Source organism: Lonchura striata, chromosome 29, assembly GCF_046129695.1.
Source record: "Lonchura striata isolate bLonStr1 chromosome 29, bLonStr1.mat, whole genome shotgun sequence".
Taxonomy (NCBI): domain Eukaryota; kingdom Metazoa; phylum Chordata; class Aves; order Passeriformes; family Estrildidae; genus Lonchura; species Lonchura striata.
Window position 1 is genome coordinate 1554338 of NC_134631.1, and position 22667 is coordinate 1577004.

Below are 22667 nucleotides of genomic sequence, written 5' to 3' on the forward strand. Positions count from 1 at the left end.
CCACAGGGTCAATCCTGCCAGGACAGCTGGCTCCACGGGGAGCCCCTCTGGCCATGGGGCTCCATGAGGTCACAGCCTCCTCTCAGGCATCCCCCTGTGCCAGGGGGCTGCTCCAGGGGCTGTGGGGGTGATCTCTGCACCTTGGGGATCTCTGCATCCAGCACCTCCATCTTTAGAACCACCAGGGATTGGCTCTGCTGGACACTCAGGATGCTTCCAGCAGCTTATCTCAGAGCCCACCCCACTACCACAACCAGTCTGTGCAAACCAAATACATCCCAAAAAATGGGGTCCCAGATATCCAAGAACTCAGATGCACCCCAGAATGGGATGGAGGTGTTCAGGGACTCAGCTGCACCCAGAAATGAGGCCCCAGGTGAGGATGTTCTCTGCTTGGCTGAGCCCTGCCTGAGGGCTGGGGCTGAAGCAAGGGGGGACAACCTCCTCCAGCGGGGATGTCCCACAAATGGGGGAGCCCCACAAGATCCTCAGAACTCCCGAGGCTGGGCTGGTCTTCCTGGATGGAAGTAGGCACCAAAACTGCTCCATCCCTGCCCTCTGCAACTGGAGAGGAAATAAATGAAAAGGCCCAGGAGCTGAGAAGGAATGGGAGAGATCCTGCCCTGAGCATTGGCATGGGTATAATAGACCCAGCCTGGGCACAGGGAGTGGATTTATTACCAACCAAATCACAGCAGGACAAGGAGAAGGGAAAGAAATCCCTCCAACACCTTCCACATATCCGACAGGGATCACCCAGAACAGGGATCACCAGGGCTCTTCCCAAGGGGTTGCTGAGGATCATCCAACGTGGATTCTCCTTGGTGGGTGGAGCTGGAGCAGCGCACGAAGCTCTTCCTGCATTCGGAGCACTCGTAGGGCCTCTCCCCAGTGTGGAGGTGCCAGTTCAGGAGGAGGCTGGAGTTGTGCTTGAAGCCCTTCCCGCAGCCGGGGCAGCGGAAGGGCCTCTCCTCGATGTGAATGCGCTGGTGCAGGAGGAGACGGGATGACCTCAGAAACCGCTTCCCACACTGGGGACACTCGTAGGGCCTCTCCCCGGTGTGCAGCATCTGGTGTTCCCTCAGGCTAGAGCTCCGCCTGAAGCTCTTCCCACATTCCAAGCAGGTGTGGGGCCGTTCCCCAGTGTGCATCCTGCTGTGGCTGATGAGGTTGAAGCTCTTGCTGAAGCCCTTCCCACATTCCCCACACTTGTAGGGCTTTTCCCCCATGTGGATCACCTGGTGTTCCCTCAGATGGGAGCTGTACCTGAAGCCCTTCCCACATTCCAAGCACTTGTGTGGCTTCTCGCCAGCCTTAGGCTTCTCCTTCACCAGCTCCGAGCTCTGGCTGGATCTCTCGCCGCCTTCCTGGCACAGGGCATGTCCCTCCTTCCCACAGCTCCCTCGGCAGGCTTTGCAGACCCTCCTTGTGAGGAACCTCTGGGGCTTTTCCTCCATCCACCCAAGGCTTGGCAATGACAAATCCTGGTTTGGGGAAAAAACAAGGGGTGAGAGCCTTGGGCTGGGGGTTCCTCCTGCAGAAGTACATCGCTGGAAGTCTTCAGGAGTCCAAACAAAAAATCTGTGAAGCACCAAGATTCAGCTTCCAAAATAACCCTCATAAGAGATCCACCTCTCTTGTCTCTCCGGTCTAAAGTTTGGTCGTTTCCATTCCTTGAGCTGATAGGGGTCCTGTGGCTCCTGGGGTTTCTCCTCTCTGGGGTCTTGCTTACAGATGACCATGGGGGTTTTGCTTACAGATGACCATGGGTTTTCCCAGTGGTTCCTGACTCTCTGCTCCAGGATTCCAGGGGTCCCCACACTCCAGGCTCTTCCCTCCCCACTTCAGGCTGCCAGATCTCACACAATTCTAGAATCACCCCTCTGACTTTTTCCCATTCTAGGGGTCTGGGGGTTCCACTCCACTGCTCTTCTGGAGGAGTCCCCAAGACTGATGTCCTCCCCCCACCAGTACCTGGTGATTGCCATGAGGACCCCCAAATATCCCCCAAAGGGTGATTTAAGACTCAGCCTTGGGGTCCTGCAAGATCCAAATATGCCCCCAAAAACCAAACCCTCCCAAGGACCACAAAGGTATTTGGGTCTCTATTCTAGAATCTGAAAACTCTAAACATTCTCCCTAGAGGAACTCCTCTGGAAGACTCCCTGCTACACCAGTAGGATGGAAACTTGTGCTTCTCCTTCTGCTGCTCTTCCTGCCCCACCTCCTCCTTGACCACACTGGATGCCCCTTTCCCACCCCCTTCTGCCCCATGGCTGCCACAGCATCAGCTGCTGGGTGTGGGGAACAGCCCCACAACGTCGTTTGGGGATCCCCCCAGTGCGGATCTATCCCCTCCCACAGCAATGGGGAATTGCTTCAGGGATTGAATGATGGGGACACAAAGGGACCACCATGAGAACCTCTTTCCTGTTGTCCCTCCTCCCGTTATCCACCTCTCCCATCCCTTTTCCATCATTGTCTCTAAATCCTAGCTCCCCTATGGCTCAATTTGGGGGTGACCCAGTCCCCTCTCTCACTCCATCTAGGTGTCCTAAATGCCCTTTTATGGCTTCTCCCCCTCTTTCCTGTCATGTTGAAAGGAGTAAGATGGAAGTGTCTGTACAAAGAGGTGGTGTGAATATCCTCCAAGATAGGGCAAGGAGTTTGTAGATAAGGAAGTGACAGGAGAAACCATCAGTGTCAGAAAATGTTATTAATCAACAGGAACTGCTGCTCAGCTAAAGTCCAGGTAAATTCCAGAACTGTGTGAAGAACAAAGATTTAACAGAGACATGAATATAGTATTGTTTACAAAAGGGGAGAATGTTGAGGCAGTTTGCACATTCCCCCAGAGATAATTAAGGACATGGACACCCAGGGAGGCAATAAGGGAAGTGGAGAAGGGATTTCGAGAACAGGGGATGGATGGTGTTGGTGTGGTGGGAAGGGCCTGGGTGAAGGGGAGCGTGCAGCAATATGATTAAGGCAAGAAGCAGCAGAGGAACCTGTATGAGAAGAAAAAAAAAGATGTAAAAGAGAAGGAAGATAAAAATACAAAGGATTGAGATTCTTTACAGCACCTTCCTCCGTCTTATACTCAAAATAAGTCAGCTGCAGGTCCTTTCTAGGCCCGGTTTCCCAGACAGGAAAAGCAGGAGGTCAGGATGCCAGGGGTTTCTCTGCGGTGGCAGCAGCAGCACCGGGCGCAGAGGTGCGGCACCGGGAGCACGGGCTGGGGCCTGTGGGGAGCTGCGGGGCCGGGCCGGGGCTGTGGGGCAGCCGGGGCTCAGCGCCGGGCGCTGCCTGACCCCACCAGCCCCGGGCAGGGCCGGCAGTGGCCCCCGGCCCCCAGGAGGCTGCGGGACGCCCCGGCCGCTGCCCGGCCCCGGGGAGCTGCCGGCCCTGCCCGCCGGGGGGGCCGCCTTTGGACACTGCGGCAGGACAGGCACCGGCTCTGCCACACGGGCTGGGCAGGGACCCTGAGCACAACGGGGAACACAAAGGAACAGCTGGGAAATGCAGAGTGCACATGGAAGGATCAGGATTTGCTGTTCAGGATTTGCTTTGGGTCCCTGCAGAAAGGAAAGGTTTTGCAGAAAGCTCAGCAGCTCTCAGAGGATGAGCACCCACAGGCAGTGACCGGGGCTGCAGGAGTGGCACAAGAAGGCCCTGCAGCACTTGGGCACAAAGGCACAGCAGCTGAAGGCAAGAAGGGATGAGCAAAAGGCCAAGCTGAAGGCAAAGGCCACGGCAGAGTTCCCACAGCCCCTGAGGGATCAACCCCAGGGCCCAAGGGGGCCCCAGCACCCAGGGCATGACGGGGTCGGCCACAAGCACCTGGCAGAGGCATTGCCCTCCTGGCCAGGGCAGAGCCCACCCAAACAGCCCCTGGGAAGGAGTCAGGGCTCCAGCTGCAGCCCACAAGGACACTGCAAGCACAGACAGCAGCACCCTCAGCAGGAGCAAGTCCAGCCCTGCATGGACATGGATTGTCAGGGCTCTCTGAGCTCCCATCCCACCAGGGCACCACAATGGAGCCCTTGAGAACATTCTGGGTGGCTCTGAATCAAGAGGCCTCTCCTGATGGACGCAGGGGCCTCTCAATCTCCTTTGAATCTCAGATGTAAGGGGGGAAGATTGTCAAGAAGTTGTTTGATCATTCAGGAGCTAAGGGGGAAAAATGAGCAGGTGAGTATTCTTCAATCACTATTAATAGATGTGGGAGACAGAATTGAAATGCATGGATTTCTACTTCCTCCTGATTGTGATCATTATTTACCTGGGAAGGGATTTGATGGCGAATGTGGAAATACAGATTTCTATTCTAAAAGGTAAAGCAGAGGCTAATGCTGTACCTTTGACTCAGATAAGTGGCAAAGCCAGTGCCGAAGTGAACACAGAGGTGTGGGCAGCCGCAGGGAAAGAGGGAAAATTTGATGTGGAGCCTCTCCAAATTACTTTGAAGCAACCAGGACAAGTGGGGTCTAAAAGCAACACCCTGTTCCAGGGGAGGGAAGGAAGGGCTCACAGCCTGGTATTGAGTCCCTGTTAAAGGCAGGGCTCTTGGAGCCAGGGATGTCTCCCTACAGCACTCCTAACCTGCCAGTCAAGAAAATGGATGACTGGTCATAAGGAAAACAGAATTTTCAAGTGTTAAAATGAAGTTTAACTGCGGCTGCTGCCCTGGCCCTCCTAGACAGGAAAAAAGAATTTGAATTGTATATGGATATTAAACAGGGCCATACCAAAGGAATTCTTCTGCTAAAATGTTTCACCCGTGGCCAGAGCGGCCTCATTGTCTGCAGAATTCACCTTTAGGCTTCATTTTTAAAAACCAGAAGAACTTTAAAGATGACCTTTAAACTGGTAAACAGTTAATATTGTATTGTTAAAAGTAGCTTTTAGCCACACATGAATCACAGAATGGCTTCCCAGGAATAGAAGATTCCTTCCAGGCAGCCAGCAGAGGAGCTTTAGAAATGCAAATTAAACTGCTGGGGCAAAGTGGGAACAATGTTCCTCGGTCTCTTGCCTGGGGCAGGAATTGGCTGATTCCCTCTGCCCCTCACCCCAAGCTCTGCCTGCTTGCACAGATGGAATTTGCACTGCTAAAGGCAGAGCCCATGGTGAGCATATCTGACTCTGCAACAGAAATGGCTGAAGCTGCAGAGGGAAACAGCAAATGGAGAATGTCATAAAAACTAAAATAAGTGGGGGGGGGAATCATTCCTCTGTCCACTCCAACATGTGCTGTCACTGTCTATGTTATACAGGGTGTATTAGAGCACTGGAGTTTTTTTTCTACCAAAAGTACAGAGAAATCAGTTGGAATCCAAACATTTGATTATTTAATTAGAGAAAAGCAGTCAAGTGATGCAGCCCTGGCTGGAGGCAGCACCCAGAAAAAATCCTACAACACCATGGACCAGCCCCTGGGAACCCTAAGGAACTCATATCAGGAGACAGAGAAACCATTCATCATTTCAAAGGCATCATTAGATGACAAGCTGTTCTCCTAATAAGAACCAACCAGACAGCTCCAGCTCCTGACCTTCCTGCTGACCAATCCACTGAAATGAGGAACACAACATTTCACCATGGGATGGGATCAGATTATCTTATAGCAGAAAAAGGAGGAGTTTCTGGAAAATTAAATGGCTGAAACTGTTGCTTGCAAAGAGATTATAAAGGAAAAGTGGTGAAACAGATAAGAAAGGAAATAAGAAAGCAGCTCATGTTCCAGCCAAACTTGGAAAGGATGGGAATAGGACACGGTTTTGTGGTTCCCTGGCAGACCACGGATTAAATGATTGCTGTTTCTCCTCTTATGTTTTACAGCAAATCTCATCTGTTTAGAATGGGACATGGGCATGAATGGAGATGTGGGGACAATGACAGGGATGGAAACATGTTGGGGAGACAGCCATGGGTGAGGACATTGTGGGACATGGGCAGTGACAAGTGGGGACACAGCCATGGCTGGTGCCATGGGAGGAACTTGCAGGGGATGAGGGGGATGCTGGGTTTGAGGGAGTTGAGGGTTCCTGGGCAGGACTTGGATCCTGCTGAGGCCTTTGGGGAGCCCAGGCCGAGCGGCTCCGGCTGCGCTGGGAGACCCTGGTGGAGGTTCTGGGGCAGCTGCTCAAGGACCCCTGACCTGGAGCCCCAGCTGGGCACTGGGCCCCTGGAAGGGGATGAACGTCCTTGTCCCTAGGAGGGAAACCCCAACACCCCCAGGGTGTCGGGGACAGCTGAGGGGCTACAACAGGGAGGGGAAAGCCCGACAGAGCTGTCCCCCTCCTAAGCTACATCCCAAAAGTCCCAAAACTCAGGGATTCCTCCCAGGAAAAAGCAGCCAGGAGGGATGTGAATTGAGAGAAAGAGGATGTGTGACTGAGCAGGAGTGGCCTGGAACCCCCAAACCCAAGCACGGAAGAGGGGGTTGGGGATTTATGGGATGGTTGGGAAGGGGCAAGAGAATGGGGGAATAGAGGGGGCTGGGACCTCCAAAGAGTGGGGCAGGGTGCTGGAAAGTCCAAATTGTGTTGGATCTGTAGATTTGGGGAACAAGAAACAGGGGGAGAGGGGAGGGAAAGGTGCGATTGAGATTGAAGAAGCATGGTTCCCTGTCTAGCAGCACTCGTTCCATTGAGCAATTTCCTGCGGCTTGGGGTGGGGGTCCTCGCAGATTCGCACTGCTGGGAGTCCCCACGCCCTCTGCCCATCCCAGCGAGTCCGTGTCGCTGGGGCCCTCGAGCTTCCAGCTCGGCCCTGGCTGCCCTTTCTGTTCTACCCTTTCCACACCCAGCTGAGGTGGTTCCAGGGCCAGCAGAAGCTCTCAGTTGTGGCCACCGACGTGGGGGGACTGGACCCACCAGCTCCTGGTGCTGCTGGAAACCCCCCCAGCATGGGGTCACCTGCAGCTGCCAGGTGGAGCACCCCTGAGCCGGCACTGGGGCACGGCCCGGCCCCCACAGCACCGGCAGGGGCTGGGAGGACAGGGAGGGGAATTGGAGTCCTGAAGTTAACTGGGAGCCTCTCACTGAGAACCCCTTCCCCCTGTCCCACCTCCCCCTATCCCCCTCTCCCACCCCTTTCCACCGGGTCCCGTCCAAGCCCCGCTCACCTGAGAGCTCCTCGCCTGCAGCCGAAGGATGGAGGAGGAGGAGGAGGAGCGGGAGGAAGAGGAGGGGTAGAGGAGGAGCAGGAGCAGGAAGAGGAGCGGCCGGAGGAGGCTCCACGTGCGTCCTTCGCTCGCTGGATCTGCGGCTCCTTCGCGCTGGGAGCATCGCCCCCTGCATCCCGCAGGGGACCGGGGAGGGGGACCTCGCTCCGAATATCTTGGGCGGTCCCGGCAGGGTTTTTTTTTAAGGAGGGAGGGATATTTGGAGCTCACCCGAAGTATCTTTTGGGGGTTTCTGTTTCTTTTTTTTCGGGACGGGGCGGGCGGAGCGATGTTTGGATCTTGTAGGAGTCCAAAGCTGACACGAAATCCCCTTTGGGTGGATACTGCGGGGATCCTGGGAGGTGTTTTTTTTGGGGATGTCGCGGTGCGGCTGCCGGGTGGGTGAGGGATGGAGGTCCCTGGAACCACGTGCCGGCAGCGGAAAGGGGAGTGGAGTCCCTACCCTGAAATGGGGGCCTGGGGAGGGGGGACCCCGACAGCCGGGCGTGAAGGGAGCCTGAAGAAGGAGCAGCCCAGAGAAGGGATGAGCCTGGAGTGGGGGACACCCTGGGACACCAAAGTGGGAATCCCAGAGAGAGGGAACCCCCTAGACTCCCGTCACCTCGGAGCAGAGAGTCAGAGGAGGAGGGACCCCTGGGACCCCAAAACCCTCGGCATCCCTTAGTGCAACCCCAGAGAGGGGTGGACCCCTGGGACTCTCATCAGCCCAGAGAAGTGGGACTCCCAGAACCCCAGCGTGGGGGGATCCCTGGGAAACTTGGAGCAGGCAGAGATTCTGCAGAGGAGGAACCTCCTCCCGTACATAGGCAGGACCCGAAGCATCCACAAGGGGAAACCCCAGGGAGGGGTTTTTTCCTCTGAGTCTTGATGTTTTGGAGGTTTTTGTGGACACGAGATATCTTCTAGAGATGGACTTCTAGAGATGGACTCAGGCAGGAGGAACCTCCAGGCCAATGTGCTCACCCCTTGTTTTTCCTTCAAAACCAGACTTCTTATTCCCAAGGCTTGGCCAAATGGAGGAGGAGGAGGCAGTGAGGAAGATGCTCCAGACACCCAGGCAGCTGAAGAGGAAGTCACTGCCCCTTTTCCCCTCTCTCCTGCTCCATCTCCCAGCCCAGTATGGCCCCCAGCTGTAGGACAACCTCTCTGCCAGTGCCGTTCTGTCAGGGATGGACTGGGGGGATCCCCTTCCCTCTGGCATGGAGTCAAATCCCATCTTCTCCTTGTCCTTCCTCTCCTTGCTCATTTTCCTTTCTTCTTCCCCTCCCTCCTTCCTTCCTTCCTTCCTTCCTTCCTTCCTTCCTTCCTTCCTTCCTTCCTTCCTTCCTTCCTTCCTTCCTTCCTTCCTTCCTTCCTTCCTTCCTTCCTTCCTTCCTTCCTTCCTTCCTTCCTTCCTTCCTTCCTTCCTTCCTTCCTTCCTTCCTTCCTTCCTTCCTTCCTTCCTTCCTCTCCCTTTTTTGTTCTTGTTCCTTCCTCTCCTTTTGCCTTTTCCTTCTTCCTTCCTCCCTTTGTCCTTCATGCCCCCAGCACTGAGCTGCAGACAGAGACCAGGGTGGAAAAATCTCCACAGCAGAACTTTGTGGAAGAAGCCATTTTGAGCAGCTCCAAGGGGCAGGAATCCAACAGGGAGGAAATGCCAAAGGGATGCCCCACAAGGAGGGGCTCCAAACCCAGCCCAGGATGCTCTAAGTAGCAAAGATCTCCCCACTGCTTCATCCAGAAATCCACTCTGGTGGTCCATGAGCAGCTTCACACCAGGGAGAAACCCTACATGTACTTGGAATGTGGGAAGAGCTTCAGCCACACCTCCCATCCACCAAGTACACATGGGGGAATGGCCCTACAAGTGCTTGGAATGTGGGAAGAGCTTCAGCTGCAGCTCCTAGCTCATCCCCCACATGTGCCAGCACACAGGGGAATGGCCCTAGAGTCTGGGGAATGTGGGAAGAGCTTCAGCCTGAGCTCAGTCCTAGTCCAGCACCAGAAGATACACTCAGGGGAACAGCCTTACAAGTGCTTCAGGAGTGGGAAGAGCTTCTGCCACAGATCCAGCCTGATCGACCACTAGAAGACCCACAGTGAGGAATGGCCCTACAAGTGTCCCAGATGTGGGAAGGGGTTTAAGAACAGGTAAAATCTCCTCATGCATCAGCAAACGCACATGGAGTAGAGGCCCTTCCACTGCCCTGACTGCAGGAATGGCTTCAACCACAACTCCACCCTCACCATCCACTGGCACATCCACACCGGAGAGAGGCCCTATGAGCGTCCTGAATGTGGGAATGGCTTCTATCAGAGCTCTGCCTTGGCTTCACACAAATGGACCCACCTGTAAGGGAAACCCTGCAAGTGCTGCAAGTGAAGGAAGAGCTTCTTGCGCTGCTCCAACTCCATTCCCCATGGGAGGATTTGCGTTGGCTGATCCCCAGTGATCCCTGTTGTGCAGAGCCCTGATTACCCCTATTTTAGGTGAACTCTTTTGAGAAGACACATGTCTGGTGGTCTCCACATCCTCCTGATTCCCTCTGGGCATCTGGGTGAAGGAAGGGAGGGACAGGGACATCCATCAGGGCTCAGAACGATATCAGGAATTCATCGGGAAGAGTGGATTTGTTGACTTTCAACCCTAAAAGTCTCAGCTCTTCCATCCAATCCTTTTTTCCTGTGGCATCAAGCAACATTGGATGGTCTTGGAGGTATTTTCCTACCTCAGTGGTTTCATTATTCTGATTCTTTATGACCCACAGGTGTCTTCCAAAGGCAAATGGTGATGGACTGGGGCAAAGACCAAGATTTGGGGTGGAAACCCCTCCAACAAAGGCTTTTCCCTCCACTGAACCCAACCCTACAGATACTCTCATGATGCTGACAAGTAACTCCTTTTTTTTTGAGTTTGATTTTATTTCATCCATTTTTATCCCCTACAAACACATTAAATTGTCATAAAAATAAAGAAATTGATTTTACTCTCATCTGGGGAGAAAATGTAGGGCTTGGGAGGATTTGGGGGTGTTTATAGGAATTGGAGGAGTGTTTTCCCTAAAACTGGGGCCACACAGGCTGGGATCACAGAATCACAAGTAACCAGCTTGGAATAGACCCCTGAGATCAAGTCCAGCCTATGACCCAACACCACCCTGTCACCCTGACCACGGCACTAGAGTGCTGCATCCAGTTTTAAACAGCTCCAGGGACAGTGACTCTACCACCTCCCTGTGCTGCCCATCCCAATTTCCAATCACACTTCCTCTTAATAACTTCCTAATGTCCAGCCTGAACCTCTCCAGTGCAGCTCCAGGTGGTGTCCTCCTGTCCTGTCTCTGTTCCCTGGGAGCAGAGCCCCACCCCACCTGGCTGCCTCATCCTGTCAGGGACTTGCAGATAGTGATGAGGTCTCCCCTGAGCCTGCTCTTCTCCAGGATAAACACCCCCAGCTCCCTCAGCTGCTCCTCACAGGACTTGTGTTCCAGACCCTTCACCAGCCTTGCTGCCCTTCTCTGGCCGTATTCCAGCATCTCAAGATCCTTCCTAAACTGGGGGCTCAGGACTGGACGCAACACTCAAGGTGCTGCCCAAGCAGTGCCCAGCACAGGGGAAGAATCACAGCCCTGCTCCTGCTGGCCACACCATTCCTGATCCAGGCCAGGAGCCATTGGCCTTCTTGGCCACCTGGGCACAAGGCTAGTTCATGTCCAGCCTGCTGTCCCTCAGTCCCTGCAGGTCCCTTTCTGCCTGGCTGCTGTCCAGCCACTCTGTCCCCAGCCTGTAGTACTGCAGTGGTTGCTGTGGCCAAAGTGCCGGACACAGAATTTTAACTTGTTAAACCTCACCTTGTTGGATTCATGCCTTGGATCCAGCCTGTCCAGGTCTCTCTGCGGAGCCCTCCTGCCCTCTGACAGATCCACACTCACACTCAGTTTGGTGTCATCTCCATTTTCTGCTGCTCAAAAGAAGCAGTTAAATTGGTCAATAAGTTCTGTTTTTTTCCTCCTCCTGGTAATTTTTTTTATTTTATTTGACACCCTAGAGGCAACTTCTGTGATGGCCTCTATAAATTGATTCTATTTCAACAACAGCAGCAACAGGGTTGTGAATGTGAGCACTGTGAATGTAGCCTGTGTGGCTTTAATTGTCCTCAGCTTAGTGCTCAGGCACTTGTGAGCATTTAAAAATCTGCTAATAATGAGTCCTGTTAGAAAAATACTGAGTCCCCCATCATGAAAGCACCATGGGTAGCACTGATTGAAAGAGGCAATTGCAGTTGTACTGTTAAAATTCAGGTGGCAGCCAGAAGAGGGGCAACAGCAGCCATGATCTTAAATTCCCAAGGCAAAGACAATAAAACCGTCCTGGCTGTCACCTCACCAGGAGTAAAACAGTGCTGAGAACAGGGCTGGAACCCAATATTTCCTTTCTCTGAAGGTTGGGTCAGGGCAGTACAGGCAGGCCCTGAGCAGTCAGGGAGGTTTGTGGGTGATTGTTGCTCCAATCAAGGAATTCAATGGAAAAAACAATGTATGGTGCAATTGGAGTCTTGGCTTCAGTGTGTGGTGTTGCTGTGCTGGAGGGCAGGAAGGCTCTGCAGGAGGATTTGAACAGCCTGGAGAGATGGGCCGAGGCCAAGTGGAGGAGGTTCCCCAGGGCCCAATATCAGATCCTGTGCTGGGGTCACAACAGCCCCTGCAGAGCCCAGGGCCTGGGGCAGAGGGGCTGGAAAGGGCCCTGGGGGTGCTGGGCAAGAGCAGCTGAGCAGGATCCAGCAGGACCCACCTTCCTGAAAGGAGCCTGGACCAAGGGGGGAATCAGTCTCTTCCTCCACCGAACAAGAAATGGGATGAGAGAAAATGGCCACAAGTTGCACCAGAGAAAGTTTAGATTGGACAGAGGAACGATTTCTTCTCTGAAAGGGTGGTCAAGCACTGGAAGAGGCTGGCAAGGCAGAGTGAGTCACATCCCTGAAGGCATTTCAAGCACCTGTAGGTGTGGTACTTTGGGACATGGTTATGGTGGCTTTGGCAATGCTGGGTTGACGGTTGGACTTGATGAGCTCACAGCTCTTTTCCAACCTGGACAATTCTTTTCTCCTTAGAGTACTTTGTTTCTCTTGTGGGGTCCCATTTTTCTGTATCAGCTCAAGCTCTGTGTCTCTGGGAGAGACTTTCCTACAAGAGAGAACTTTGAACTGGAGATGAGCTGCCCTGAACATGGAAAGCATTCACCAATGTGAAACATGTTTGCAAAGGAAAAAACAAGGGACAGTTTCTGTTTCCAGAATAGCTTTGATTTGTTCCTATCCACATTAGAAAAGACAGCTGTCCTTTCAAAGGAAAGCATTTTGGGATGGCACAGGCTTGCTGGACATACAGTCTCAATCCTTCTGTTGACAAACCACACAATTTGGTTAGGGGAAGGGGGAAATTTCCTATTTATTTTCTTTACCTAGAAGTATTTCAGCATCTCTGCTTTAAAAAAAAAAAAAACAACAAAAAAACCAACAAAGTCCACTAGCACAACTTTCCAGAAGACAACAGATATGAAAAACAGAGAAATCAAAAGGTAGACTTTCAATCAATACAGAATATTGTTGGCTTTGACTTCTTGCTTTTTATTTTATTCAATACTACCTCTCTTTTTCTTTGCCTCAGCAAATGGAGAGTTTTTTCTTTTCAAACCCATTCCTGGGAGGCAGACAAGATTAATCAGAAATCATCTCTGCCAGTGGCTGTTTTCAGCACGGGCTGTACTTGGCCACCTGAGGCTGTGATGGGCAGGGAAATGTCCCTCCAGTGTCCCTGTGGCTTTGTGCCTGGCACAATCTCTGGTACTAAATTCTCACACCCCAGACACTGAAAGACTAGAACTATATTTACATCCTTCCAGCCTGGAGAGGAAATGGAGAAGAGATAGCAATATTTTAAAAATCCCAAAAATACACACCCAAAAAATCCAGTCCTGAGGGTGCCAAGCCTTGTTCATTATTTACAGGCTTACAGAGTACATAAGGACAATATTTAATCAATGGAGAAGTGTCTGCATGTGCAGAGGGGAGAGCAAGGAGTCAGTGGATCCAAGTTTTCTCCAGAGAAAAAGCCAATGGAGGGTGTGGGAAGGAAAGGGTTAAACACGGGGGGATGGCGAGGAGGGGCTGGATTCCCTCAAGGGGCCCCCCAGAACTGGGAATGCCAAGGATTGGCGAATGCCAGTGGGGGAAAACTCCCCCAGTTCTGCCTATTGCTCTATATTCTCCTCTGTTTTGGGAAGTGGAATCTCTCCCTCATCCCACCAGTCCCAATCCCCCTCCAACCCCTGCTGTGAGTTTTGGGGATTCTGTGGTATTCTGGGGTGGGATTGAGGATTTTGAGGTGGGATCAAGCGATTTTGAGCCTATGCCAACTCTCTAGCTGGGGACCCCAGGAGCACCAGGGGGCTCCAGCCAGACCCTATCTCCTCCAGTAAGGGACTCACACAATCCTCATCCTGCTCCCAGAATCCCTGGGGATCCCCAAACCATCTCTGCATTCCCCCATTTCATCTGCCATATGTACCATCTGTTCCACATACAACCACACAAAGGTACAAACCCTCGTCTCTTCCTAGCCTCAGCTGAGTATAATTTAGCCACCCTACACCTTTTCCATCTTCTTCCCAAAAATTGCTTCTTCCATCTGGTTTTTCCCAATTTCCTTGTTTATTGAATTTCCACCAAGTGACCGTGAACCTAGATCTGCACTCTTGCCGTATGGTAAACAAACAGTTTATTCTAAGAGGGGGTCCATCCCACATGTCTACTTTTGCCCAATAGGGTATCATGGACACTTTTGGATTCTCCTGTTCCCATGATTGAACTCTCAACCTAATGTGTTGAAAACTATAGCTCTGCTGTATTCAAATTAGACAAACAGAGGTGGCAGTATCTGCGTGGGTTACTTGAGTCAATTCTAAAGCAGTGTTACCTCTCTGGGCTTCCATATTCCACACTGTAACAGAAGTGAGATTTTTAAATACCTGCCCTTTTTTCCAAAACACAACTATTTCGTTGGCTCCAGCTCTCTGGTTGTCAGAAAATTCACAGACCATCCTTACAGATTTCCCTTCCATAGCTCCGATCACCGGTTCTGAAACAGTGACAACGACATGCCCATCAGTAAACACAAATCTGAAAATAGTGATTGAAACAATTATTAAGAGTACTTTGCCCGAAGAATTAGCCACGTGGAAGTTACTGCTTGAGACACCCATTGAGTCGGTGCCTTCTTGACGCGGGTGTAGTGTATCCAAGAATCGATTCCGGCCACTTTGATTGTGGTGAATGTAGTCAGGATCACCTGATGCGGGCCATCCCACATTTGTCGGAGAGGATCAGTAGACCAGTTCTTTATATATACATGCTCCCCAGGCTGTACATCATGGACTGGGTTTTCCAGGGAAAGAGGCCTGTTCCACCGCAAGGTTCCTCGTAGAGCACTGAGAATTCTGTGTAGTGAAGCAACATAATTATATACCATCTGGTCCCCTGTTACATGTGGGTCTCCTTTCATGATGGTTGCATGGTAAGGTTTCCCATACAAAATCTCATAAGGGCTTACTCCTATTCTTTCCCTGGGTTTTATTCTAATTCGGAGAAGAGCTAGGGGTAAGGCCTGTGGCCATTGTATTTTAGCTTCCTGGCAGATTTTCTTAACTTGCCCTTTTAAAGTCTGATTCATCCTCTCTACCTGCCCACTGGATTGGGGCCTCCATGGGGTATGCAAATTCCAAGTTATATCTAACATTCGGGCAATCTCCTGAACTATGTGAGCAATAAAATGAAGACCCCTATCTGATGACAATCCTAAAGGTACCCCAAATCTGGGTATTATTTCCTTTAACAAAGTCTTAACTACTTCCTTAGCCTGATTTGTTCTGCATGGAAAAGCCTCAGGCCAACCTGAAAATGTACAAACGTACACTAAGAGATACTTGTATCCCTGCGCTCTTGGTAACTCAGAAAAATCTACCTGCCAGTAATCTCCTGGTTCTGGTCCTATTTGTAACCTTCCCATTTGTATCTGCCTGGATTATTCTTCAAACATACTGGGCACATTGCATTCACCCGTTTTGCCAAACTTAACATCTGGTTGGAGACTATTTCACCTTTTAAAAACTTCACCAATGCTTCTGCACCCCAATGACTCTTATTATGTTCTGCTACTAGGATAGCCTTCATTACCCCCGAAGGAACGACCACTTGTCCAGTGTCAGTAACATACCAACAGTAGCACCTTTCTTGGCCTTCAGTAGTGCTGCCAGCTTCTCATCCTCGCTGGAGTATCTTGGAGGCTGGTACAAGTAAGGGGTAGCTGGATTTGTCCTAGTAGGTACTAAAGCCATCTGAGTCCATACCTGCCGTGCTGCCTCCCGCGCTGCCGCATCTGCCAACCGATTGCCTTGGAAGACTTTCCCATCTTCCTTTTGATGTCCACGGACATGCATCACTGCCAGCTGCTCTGGTTTATGTATCGCATCTAATAGAGCCAAAACTTCTTCCTGATGCTTTATAGCAGTCCCTTGGGAGCTCAACAACCCCCTCTCCTTCCATAGTGCACCATGAATGTGCACCACCCCAAAAGCATACTTGGAGTCAGTCCATATGCTCACCCTTCGTCCGGAGCTCAATATTAGTGCTCTGGTGAGCCCAATAATTTCAGCTTTCTGAGCCGACGGACCGGGTGTCAATGCACGCGCTTCTATGACCTGTAATTCTGTAACAACAGAGTATCCCGCGTACCTGATTCCGTTTTCCACATAGCTGGATCCATCCATAAACAGCTCCCAGTCTGCGAAATCCAGAGGCTCATCCTTAAGATCCTGTTGACTGGAATATACTTGTTCAATCGCCTCTACACAATCATGCACAAGCTCATCCTCATTCACCTGACTGCGAAGAAACTCAGCTGGATTAAGATGGCTAGTTGTTTGGAGTTGCACATCATCTTGCTCCCTTAGAATAGCTTGATATTGCAGCATTCAGCTAGATGACAACCAATGACCCCCCTTTTGTTCCAGAACAGCCATTACCATGTGGGGAACATAAACATCTATCTTTCTTCCCAAAGTTAGTTTCCGGGCTTCTTGTATTAAGAGCACCATAGCCGCAACAGCCCGCAAGCAAGGCGGCCAGCCGGTACTTACTGCATCTAGTTGTTTGGAAAAATACCCCACAGGTCTCTTCCAAGATCCCAGTTTCTGTGTTAGGACTCCTAAAGCCAATTTCTGCCTTTCATACACATACAATTGAAAGTCTTTGTTTAAGTCTGGCAGCCCCAGGGCTGGGGCCTCTTTTAGTGCTTGTTTCAGGTCCAGAAAAGCCTTTTTCCTGATGGGAGTCCAATCCAACTGGGGTTCCTTCACAGCCTCATACAGAGGTTTGGAAATGAGTCCAAAATTTAGAATCCACAGTCTGCACCACCCCACCATACCTAGGAAGGATCTCAATTCTTGATGACTCCTAGGGAGGGGAATCGAGCAGATAGCTTCCACTCGATTAGTTCCCAGGCGTCTCTGACCCTAAGCCAATTCACAACCTAGGTACAAGACATTTTTCCTTACCAATTGAGCTTTTTCTTTGGAGACCCGGTATCCCGCCTGTCCCAACATATTCAGCAGAGTGATGGTAAGGTCAATGCAAGTTCCTTTGTCCTGCGTGGCTAAAAGAATATCATCAACATATTGCAGTATGTAGGAAGTAGGAGATTCCTTTACCTGGGTTGTCTTCCATTCCTCCAGCTCTTTTGCCAGCTGATTACCAAAAATAGTAGGGCTGTTTTTGAAACCTTGGGGTAATGAGTCCAGGTGAGTTGTTTCTTCCTTCCTGTTGTTGGGTCCTCCCATTCAAAGACGAAATACTTTATGCTCTCTATTGCCAGTGGGATGCAGAAGAAGGCATCTTTTAAATCAATTACAGTGAACCACTCAAATCGCTCCGACACAGATGTTAGCAAGGTATATGGATTGGCAACAACCGGGTGAATGTCCTTAACTATTTCATTGATGGCCCTTAAATCCTGCACTAACCTATATTTACCATTTGGTTTCCTCACCGGAAATATTGGGGTATTATATTCCGATTCACATTCCCTTAATAATCTTTGGGTTACAAATTGAGTGATCATTGGGGCCACCCCCCTTCGGGCCTCTAATTTAATGGGGTACTGTTTGATTCTCACCGGTTTTGCTCCTTCTTTCAGCTCTATTACAACTGGGTGTGCTGCCTTGGATTTCCCGGGGGTTCCTGTTTCCCATACCCAAGGCACCACAGCATTACTGATTTCATCAGGGATTGGAGCCGGATCCATTTCTTGTATTACAAAAATTTTCCCAATCTCCTCCTCTGGGATCTCCAATTTAACATGGCCTCCTTCAAATAATATTTTGGCATTCAATAAAGATAGTAGGTCCCGCCCAAATAAAGGCTGGGGGCAATTTGGCATATACAAAAATTGGTGATCTAATTCCTTTCCTCCAAACTTTAAACTTAAGGGTTGCAAAAAGGGTCTTTCCTCTAATTGACCCGTAGCCCCTATTACCTGTACCGTGGTGTCACTAAGGGGTCCTAATCGCTTATTTAAAACTGAATGTGCGGCTACCGTGTCAACCATGAACTCCTGTTCCCTTCCAGCTACCTCTATTCTTACTCTTAAATCCCGGTCTAGTCAGCTCTGATTCTGAAAATTTCCAAGCATCATCGCCTGAGCCTGTGTTTGGGCACCATCTACTGGCATCATTTGGAATCTTCCCATTAATCCCGCAGTATTCCCTATCCTATTCCGCACTGGACACTCATTTTTCCAATGTCCCAATTGGCGGCAAAAAGCACATTGATTAGGTCCTAACCCTTTCTGTCATCCATTATTTGTCGCTGGTGACCCTGAGTCTTGGAAGCCCCCTCTTCCTACCCCAAATCCTCTACCGCGACCCCTTCCACGACCCCTGCCTCGCTGTCCTCCTCCCCGTCCCGCAGTTTGTTGAATTATTGCCAATATCCCTGCCTGCTGCCGCTTAGCTGTTTCCTTCTCTCTATTATTATACACTTTCCATGCCACCTCCAGCATTTTATCAAGCCTTCGGGTGTCATCCCCTTCCAACTTTTGTAGCTTCTTCCTAATATCATCCTGCGATTGTCCCATGAATAATAGGGCTAATTGTAGTTGACCTGGTTCCTCATCAATTTCTAAGTTAGTATACCGCCGAGCAGTTTCCCTCAGCCTCTCTAAAAAGGCTGAGGGTGATTCATTCTTTTCTTGCCTTATCGAATATAACTTAGACCAGTTCAATGTTTTAGGCATCCCCGTCCGAATCCCCTCTATTAATAAGTCTTGATACTTTCGTATGGCTCTATAGCCCTCGGCGCTATTCGGGTTCCATCCTGGATCATCGCTAGGAACCAGCTCATCCACAGTTCCTCTAGTCCTCTCCAACCTTATTTCTTCCCTGGCCCTTTCCTTGGTTGCCCGTAAGACCATTTCCTTCTCTGTAGAATCCATTATGGTGTCCAATAACACCTGTAAATCATTCCAATCAGGATTCTGAGTTTTAATCACCATTTTCACTACTCGTGCTACCCTTTCGGGGTCCTCCTGATAACTGCCAGCTGATTGTTTCCAAATGACCAAATCACCCAGGGAGAAAGGAACCTTTATGAGGACCCTTCCCCCTTGAGGACCCATGGCCTCTCTCAAAGGTGCTATCATATGAGGCCCTTCATTATTCCACCTCCCATACCGGGTCCTTGCTGCAATAGGGGTTCTTTGTTCAACGGGGGAACGGGTGTGAGAATTAGAGTTGGCAGGGGCCTGCATTTCAACATGACTCCCCGGAGAATCATCAAAATGAGTAGCTTCCCTCTCATCCTCATCTTCATCAGAATCGGTCCCTAACTCCTCTTGCTCCTGCTCTGATCTTTCCCTAGGGAGTGACGGCGCCGAGGGAACAGGACGAGAGGGAGGAGCAACTAATAAGGACAAATCCTCCTCCCGTCCAGGGGTTTTTACAGCACATTTTACACATACCTCCCTTGCCTTACACCCAGAACACTCATCCTGATTATTTTCAACCCTTAATACCATAATACCACACTCTTTCTGCCATTCAGTTTTCTGTTCCAAATAACAAAACAAATCCAAATATGGTATCTCATCCCATTTCTCATTTTCTCTCAGATATTGCATTAAGGGGGTTATCACTAAGGTATCCAATGTACCATTCAGGGGCCACTCTGGCCCCCCATCAGATGCATAGAGGGGCCACCAATAATTACAGTAATCTAACATTTTTCTTTTATCCAAATCTTGATAAAACCCCACACTTTTCCATCATCTCAATAAGCATCCTAAAGGAGTATTCCCGGGCACCTTCCCATTAGATTGAACCAATGCCTTAAAGGTCTTAAACAGCATCATTTATAATATGTAACGCACACACCACACTATAATTAAAAGTACCTTTAACAAAATCAAATACAAAGAGACAATTATTAGTTGCAACAATACCGTAAAAAGAAGCACTAACCGAACCAACCAGCTTGCCACTACTCGATGCCGTGAGGGGCAAGTGCCGAGCCTGCGTAGCTTTCGCTTCGACTTACGGTCGGCGCCCAGGCTTTCCACCAAGATGTCTATAACCCAACCCGGCGAGGATTATTACCTCGTCTTCTGGGCAGGCAACCAACACTGGTAACAAAAAATAAAGCACCTTCGGGCTTACCTTCCACAGTCGTCCGTCAGGCGCGGGGGTCGGGCGCAGACCGATGACTCCCCGAGAAGTCCTTGGTGCCGGCATGGAGTGGATCAGAATGCGAACCGCCCCAGCCACCTTCGGAGTCCTGCCGCGGTCGCCAGAAAACTGTTGCCCATAAAGAAAACACAAAACAACCAAAGTCGTTTTATGCGGTGCTTTATTGAGGGCCCTGGGAGCCTGAGGACTAATGTCCAAAGTCAGAGCCCCCCGAACTAACAAAATCATTGCGTTTATATAGGGTCTATATCAACGGTTGCTCAATTCAGCACATATTTGTGTACGTTACACTCTAACAATCAAATTAATTCTTGTTTAAATTGAACATTCTCTATGATCATAAATTCTTTTCACTCCATTAGATAAAAACAATGTATCCCCAAGATCCCCAAGATCTACCTATCCATCTTGTCTATTACTGCCCATTCTTGGAATGCATTCTGAAATAAGTTCCTACTTCCTCAGCATTCCACACTGCCCTTGCCTAACAACTGTTTCTAACAACACACAGCTTATGGCCTACTAAGAAATTCTAAACCTTAGCCGAACTACTTCTACTAAACTCTTATTAGTCTTAAATGCAACAGGGGAACTCCTGAAAATGTTTTTTTTTTTTCTGAATCTTGGAGCTTTTGGCTTAAATGTGGATCTCTTGGACTGAATCTTTATTTTCTGGGGGAGGGAGAGGTGAATCTTCTTCTTTCTGAAATTTATTGAGCTAAATGTTGGTGGTTTTGTTTTTGCAGGGAGCCGAATCTTAATATTTTGAAGGAGTCTTTGCCACAGGATCAAAGTTTTGCGTCTTTTAGGGCTGTGTCTTGGTATTTGAGGGGTATTTTTTGCCTCAATACCTTGGAGGTTTTCATGGACACAAGATACCTGATGACTTCTGAAGATCGACTTTGGCAGAAGGAACCCCCAACACAACACGCTCACCGCTTGTTTTCCTCCCCAAACCAGGATTTGTCAATCCCAAGCCTTGGCTAGATGTAGGAGGAGGCTTCCAGGAAGAGGAAGAACCTTGTAGAAGAGGCCATTTTGAGTGGCTGCAGGGCGCCAGGAATCCAATAGGGAGGAGGAAAAGCCCCAAGGATCCTGTACGAGGAGGGACTGCAAACCCAGCCAAGGGAGCTGTGGGGAGGAAAGACCCTCCCAGGAAGGCGGCCGGAGATCCAGCTGGAGCTTGGAGCTGGTGGAGAAGCCTCATGGCAGGGAGAAGCTCCAGAAATGCTTGGAATGTAGAAAGAGCTTCAGTTGCAACTTCCTCCTGATCCAGCACCAGAACATCCACACAGGAGAATGCCCCTACAAGTGTGGGGAGTGTGCAAAGGGCTGTAGCTAGAGCTCCCACCTGAGGGCACACCAGCACATCCACACTGGAGAGGGGCCCTGTGAGTGCCCCGAGTGTGAGAAGAGCTTCTCACAGAGCTCAATCTTGACCTGACACCCATAGAGGTACCTGTAAAGGGAAGCCCTGCGAGTGCCCTGAGTGCGGGAAGAGCTTTGTACACCGCTCCAGCTCCATTCCCCATGGACTAATCAGCGCTGGATGATCCCCAATGACTCCCGTTGGGCAGAGTCCTGGTGATCCACGGTCCTGGTGATACATGCTGGGAAGAGACTGGGCTGGGGGTGCTCCACATCTTCCTGCCTCCCTGTGAACACCTTGATGAATGTAGGGGCAGGAACATCCATCAGAACACACACCGATGGTTGGAACTGAAGACTGATGGCCCTTGGAGATCCATGGGGATGCAGAGATCCACCTCCAGCCCCCGGAGGAGCCTATGCCAAAGCACAGGGATGTCTGAGAGGAGGCTGTGACTCCATGGGAGACTCGTGGACAGAGTCCTGCTGGAGCCATCTGTCTTTGAAGGACTGACCCTGTGACAGAGTGACCCACACTGCAGGAGTTGGTGGGGGGCTGGTGCCTGTGGGATGGACTCAGGTTGGAGAAGTTCCTGGGAAACTTTCCCATGGGAGGTACCCCAGAGTACAGCAGGGAAATGATTCCTGTCCCTGAGCAGAGAATGAAGCCACGGGGGATGAATTGACCATGGCCCTATTCACTGTCTCCTGCACTGCTGGAGTAGGAGGTAGAGCTGGAAGGAGGGAGGGGTGGGGGAAGGTGTTTTGAAGGGTTTTCTTTTACTTCGTATTATCCTGCTCTGAATTTGTTAGCAATAAATTCAATTAATATCTCAAGTTTTGAGCCTGTTTTGCCTGTGACAGTTTTTGATGAGGGATCTCTCCTGGTCCTTATCTCAACTCCTGAACCCCTGGTTAAATTTTATCTCTTCTCTCTGGCTGTGGAGGGAAGTGAGAGAGCGGCTTTGGTGGGTGCCTGGCATCAGGCCAGCTTCACTCCCCTACTATGGGACATGCCACGTTTGGCTTCATGCTGCTGTTGCTTTTGCCTTTCCAATGATTTTATCTTTTGTATTAAATGCTTGTGAAGTGCCCCCGGTGTCCCTCGTGCTCCCTTGGCGCCGGCAGCCCAGTCCCTTCCCCTGCTCGCCCTGCCACGTTCCATCCCGGCTGGAGGAGCCTTGGAGCTGCCGTGGGGGCCGTGGGGCTGCCCCGGGGGCTGCGCCCCGAGCCGGGGCCCCTTCCCAGAGCTCCCGGTCTGCCCATGAGGCCTGGAGCAGCCAGCGAGGGCTTCAGCCGGGACGGCAGAGAAGCGCTGCTGGGGGGTGTCACCACAGTT

At 50.7% G+C, this 22667-nt stretch overlaps 1 protein-coding gene across 1 annotated transcript in view; it reads right to left on the reverse strand.

Annotated features, from left to right (window-relative positions):
- Positions 1 to 607: 607 nt before the first annotated feature.
- Positions 608 to 22667, reverse strand: part of LOC144245869 (uncharacterized) — a 54161-nt gene continuing 32101 nt past the window's right edge. Inside the window, 1 exon segment of the mRNA XM_077788927.1 lies at positions 608 to 1292. Within this exon segment, the coding sequence (XP_077645053.1) occupies positions 753 to 1292 (540 nt within the window). The 3' untranslated portion in view covers positions 608 to 752.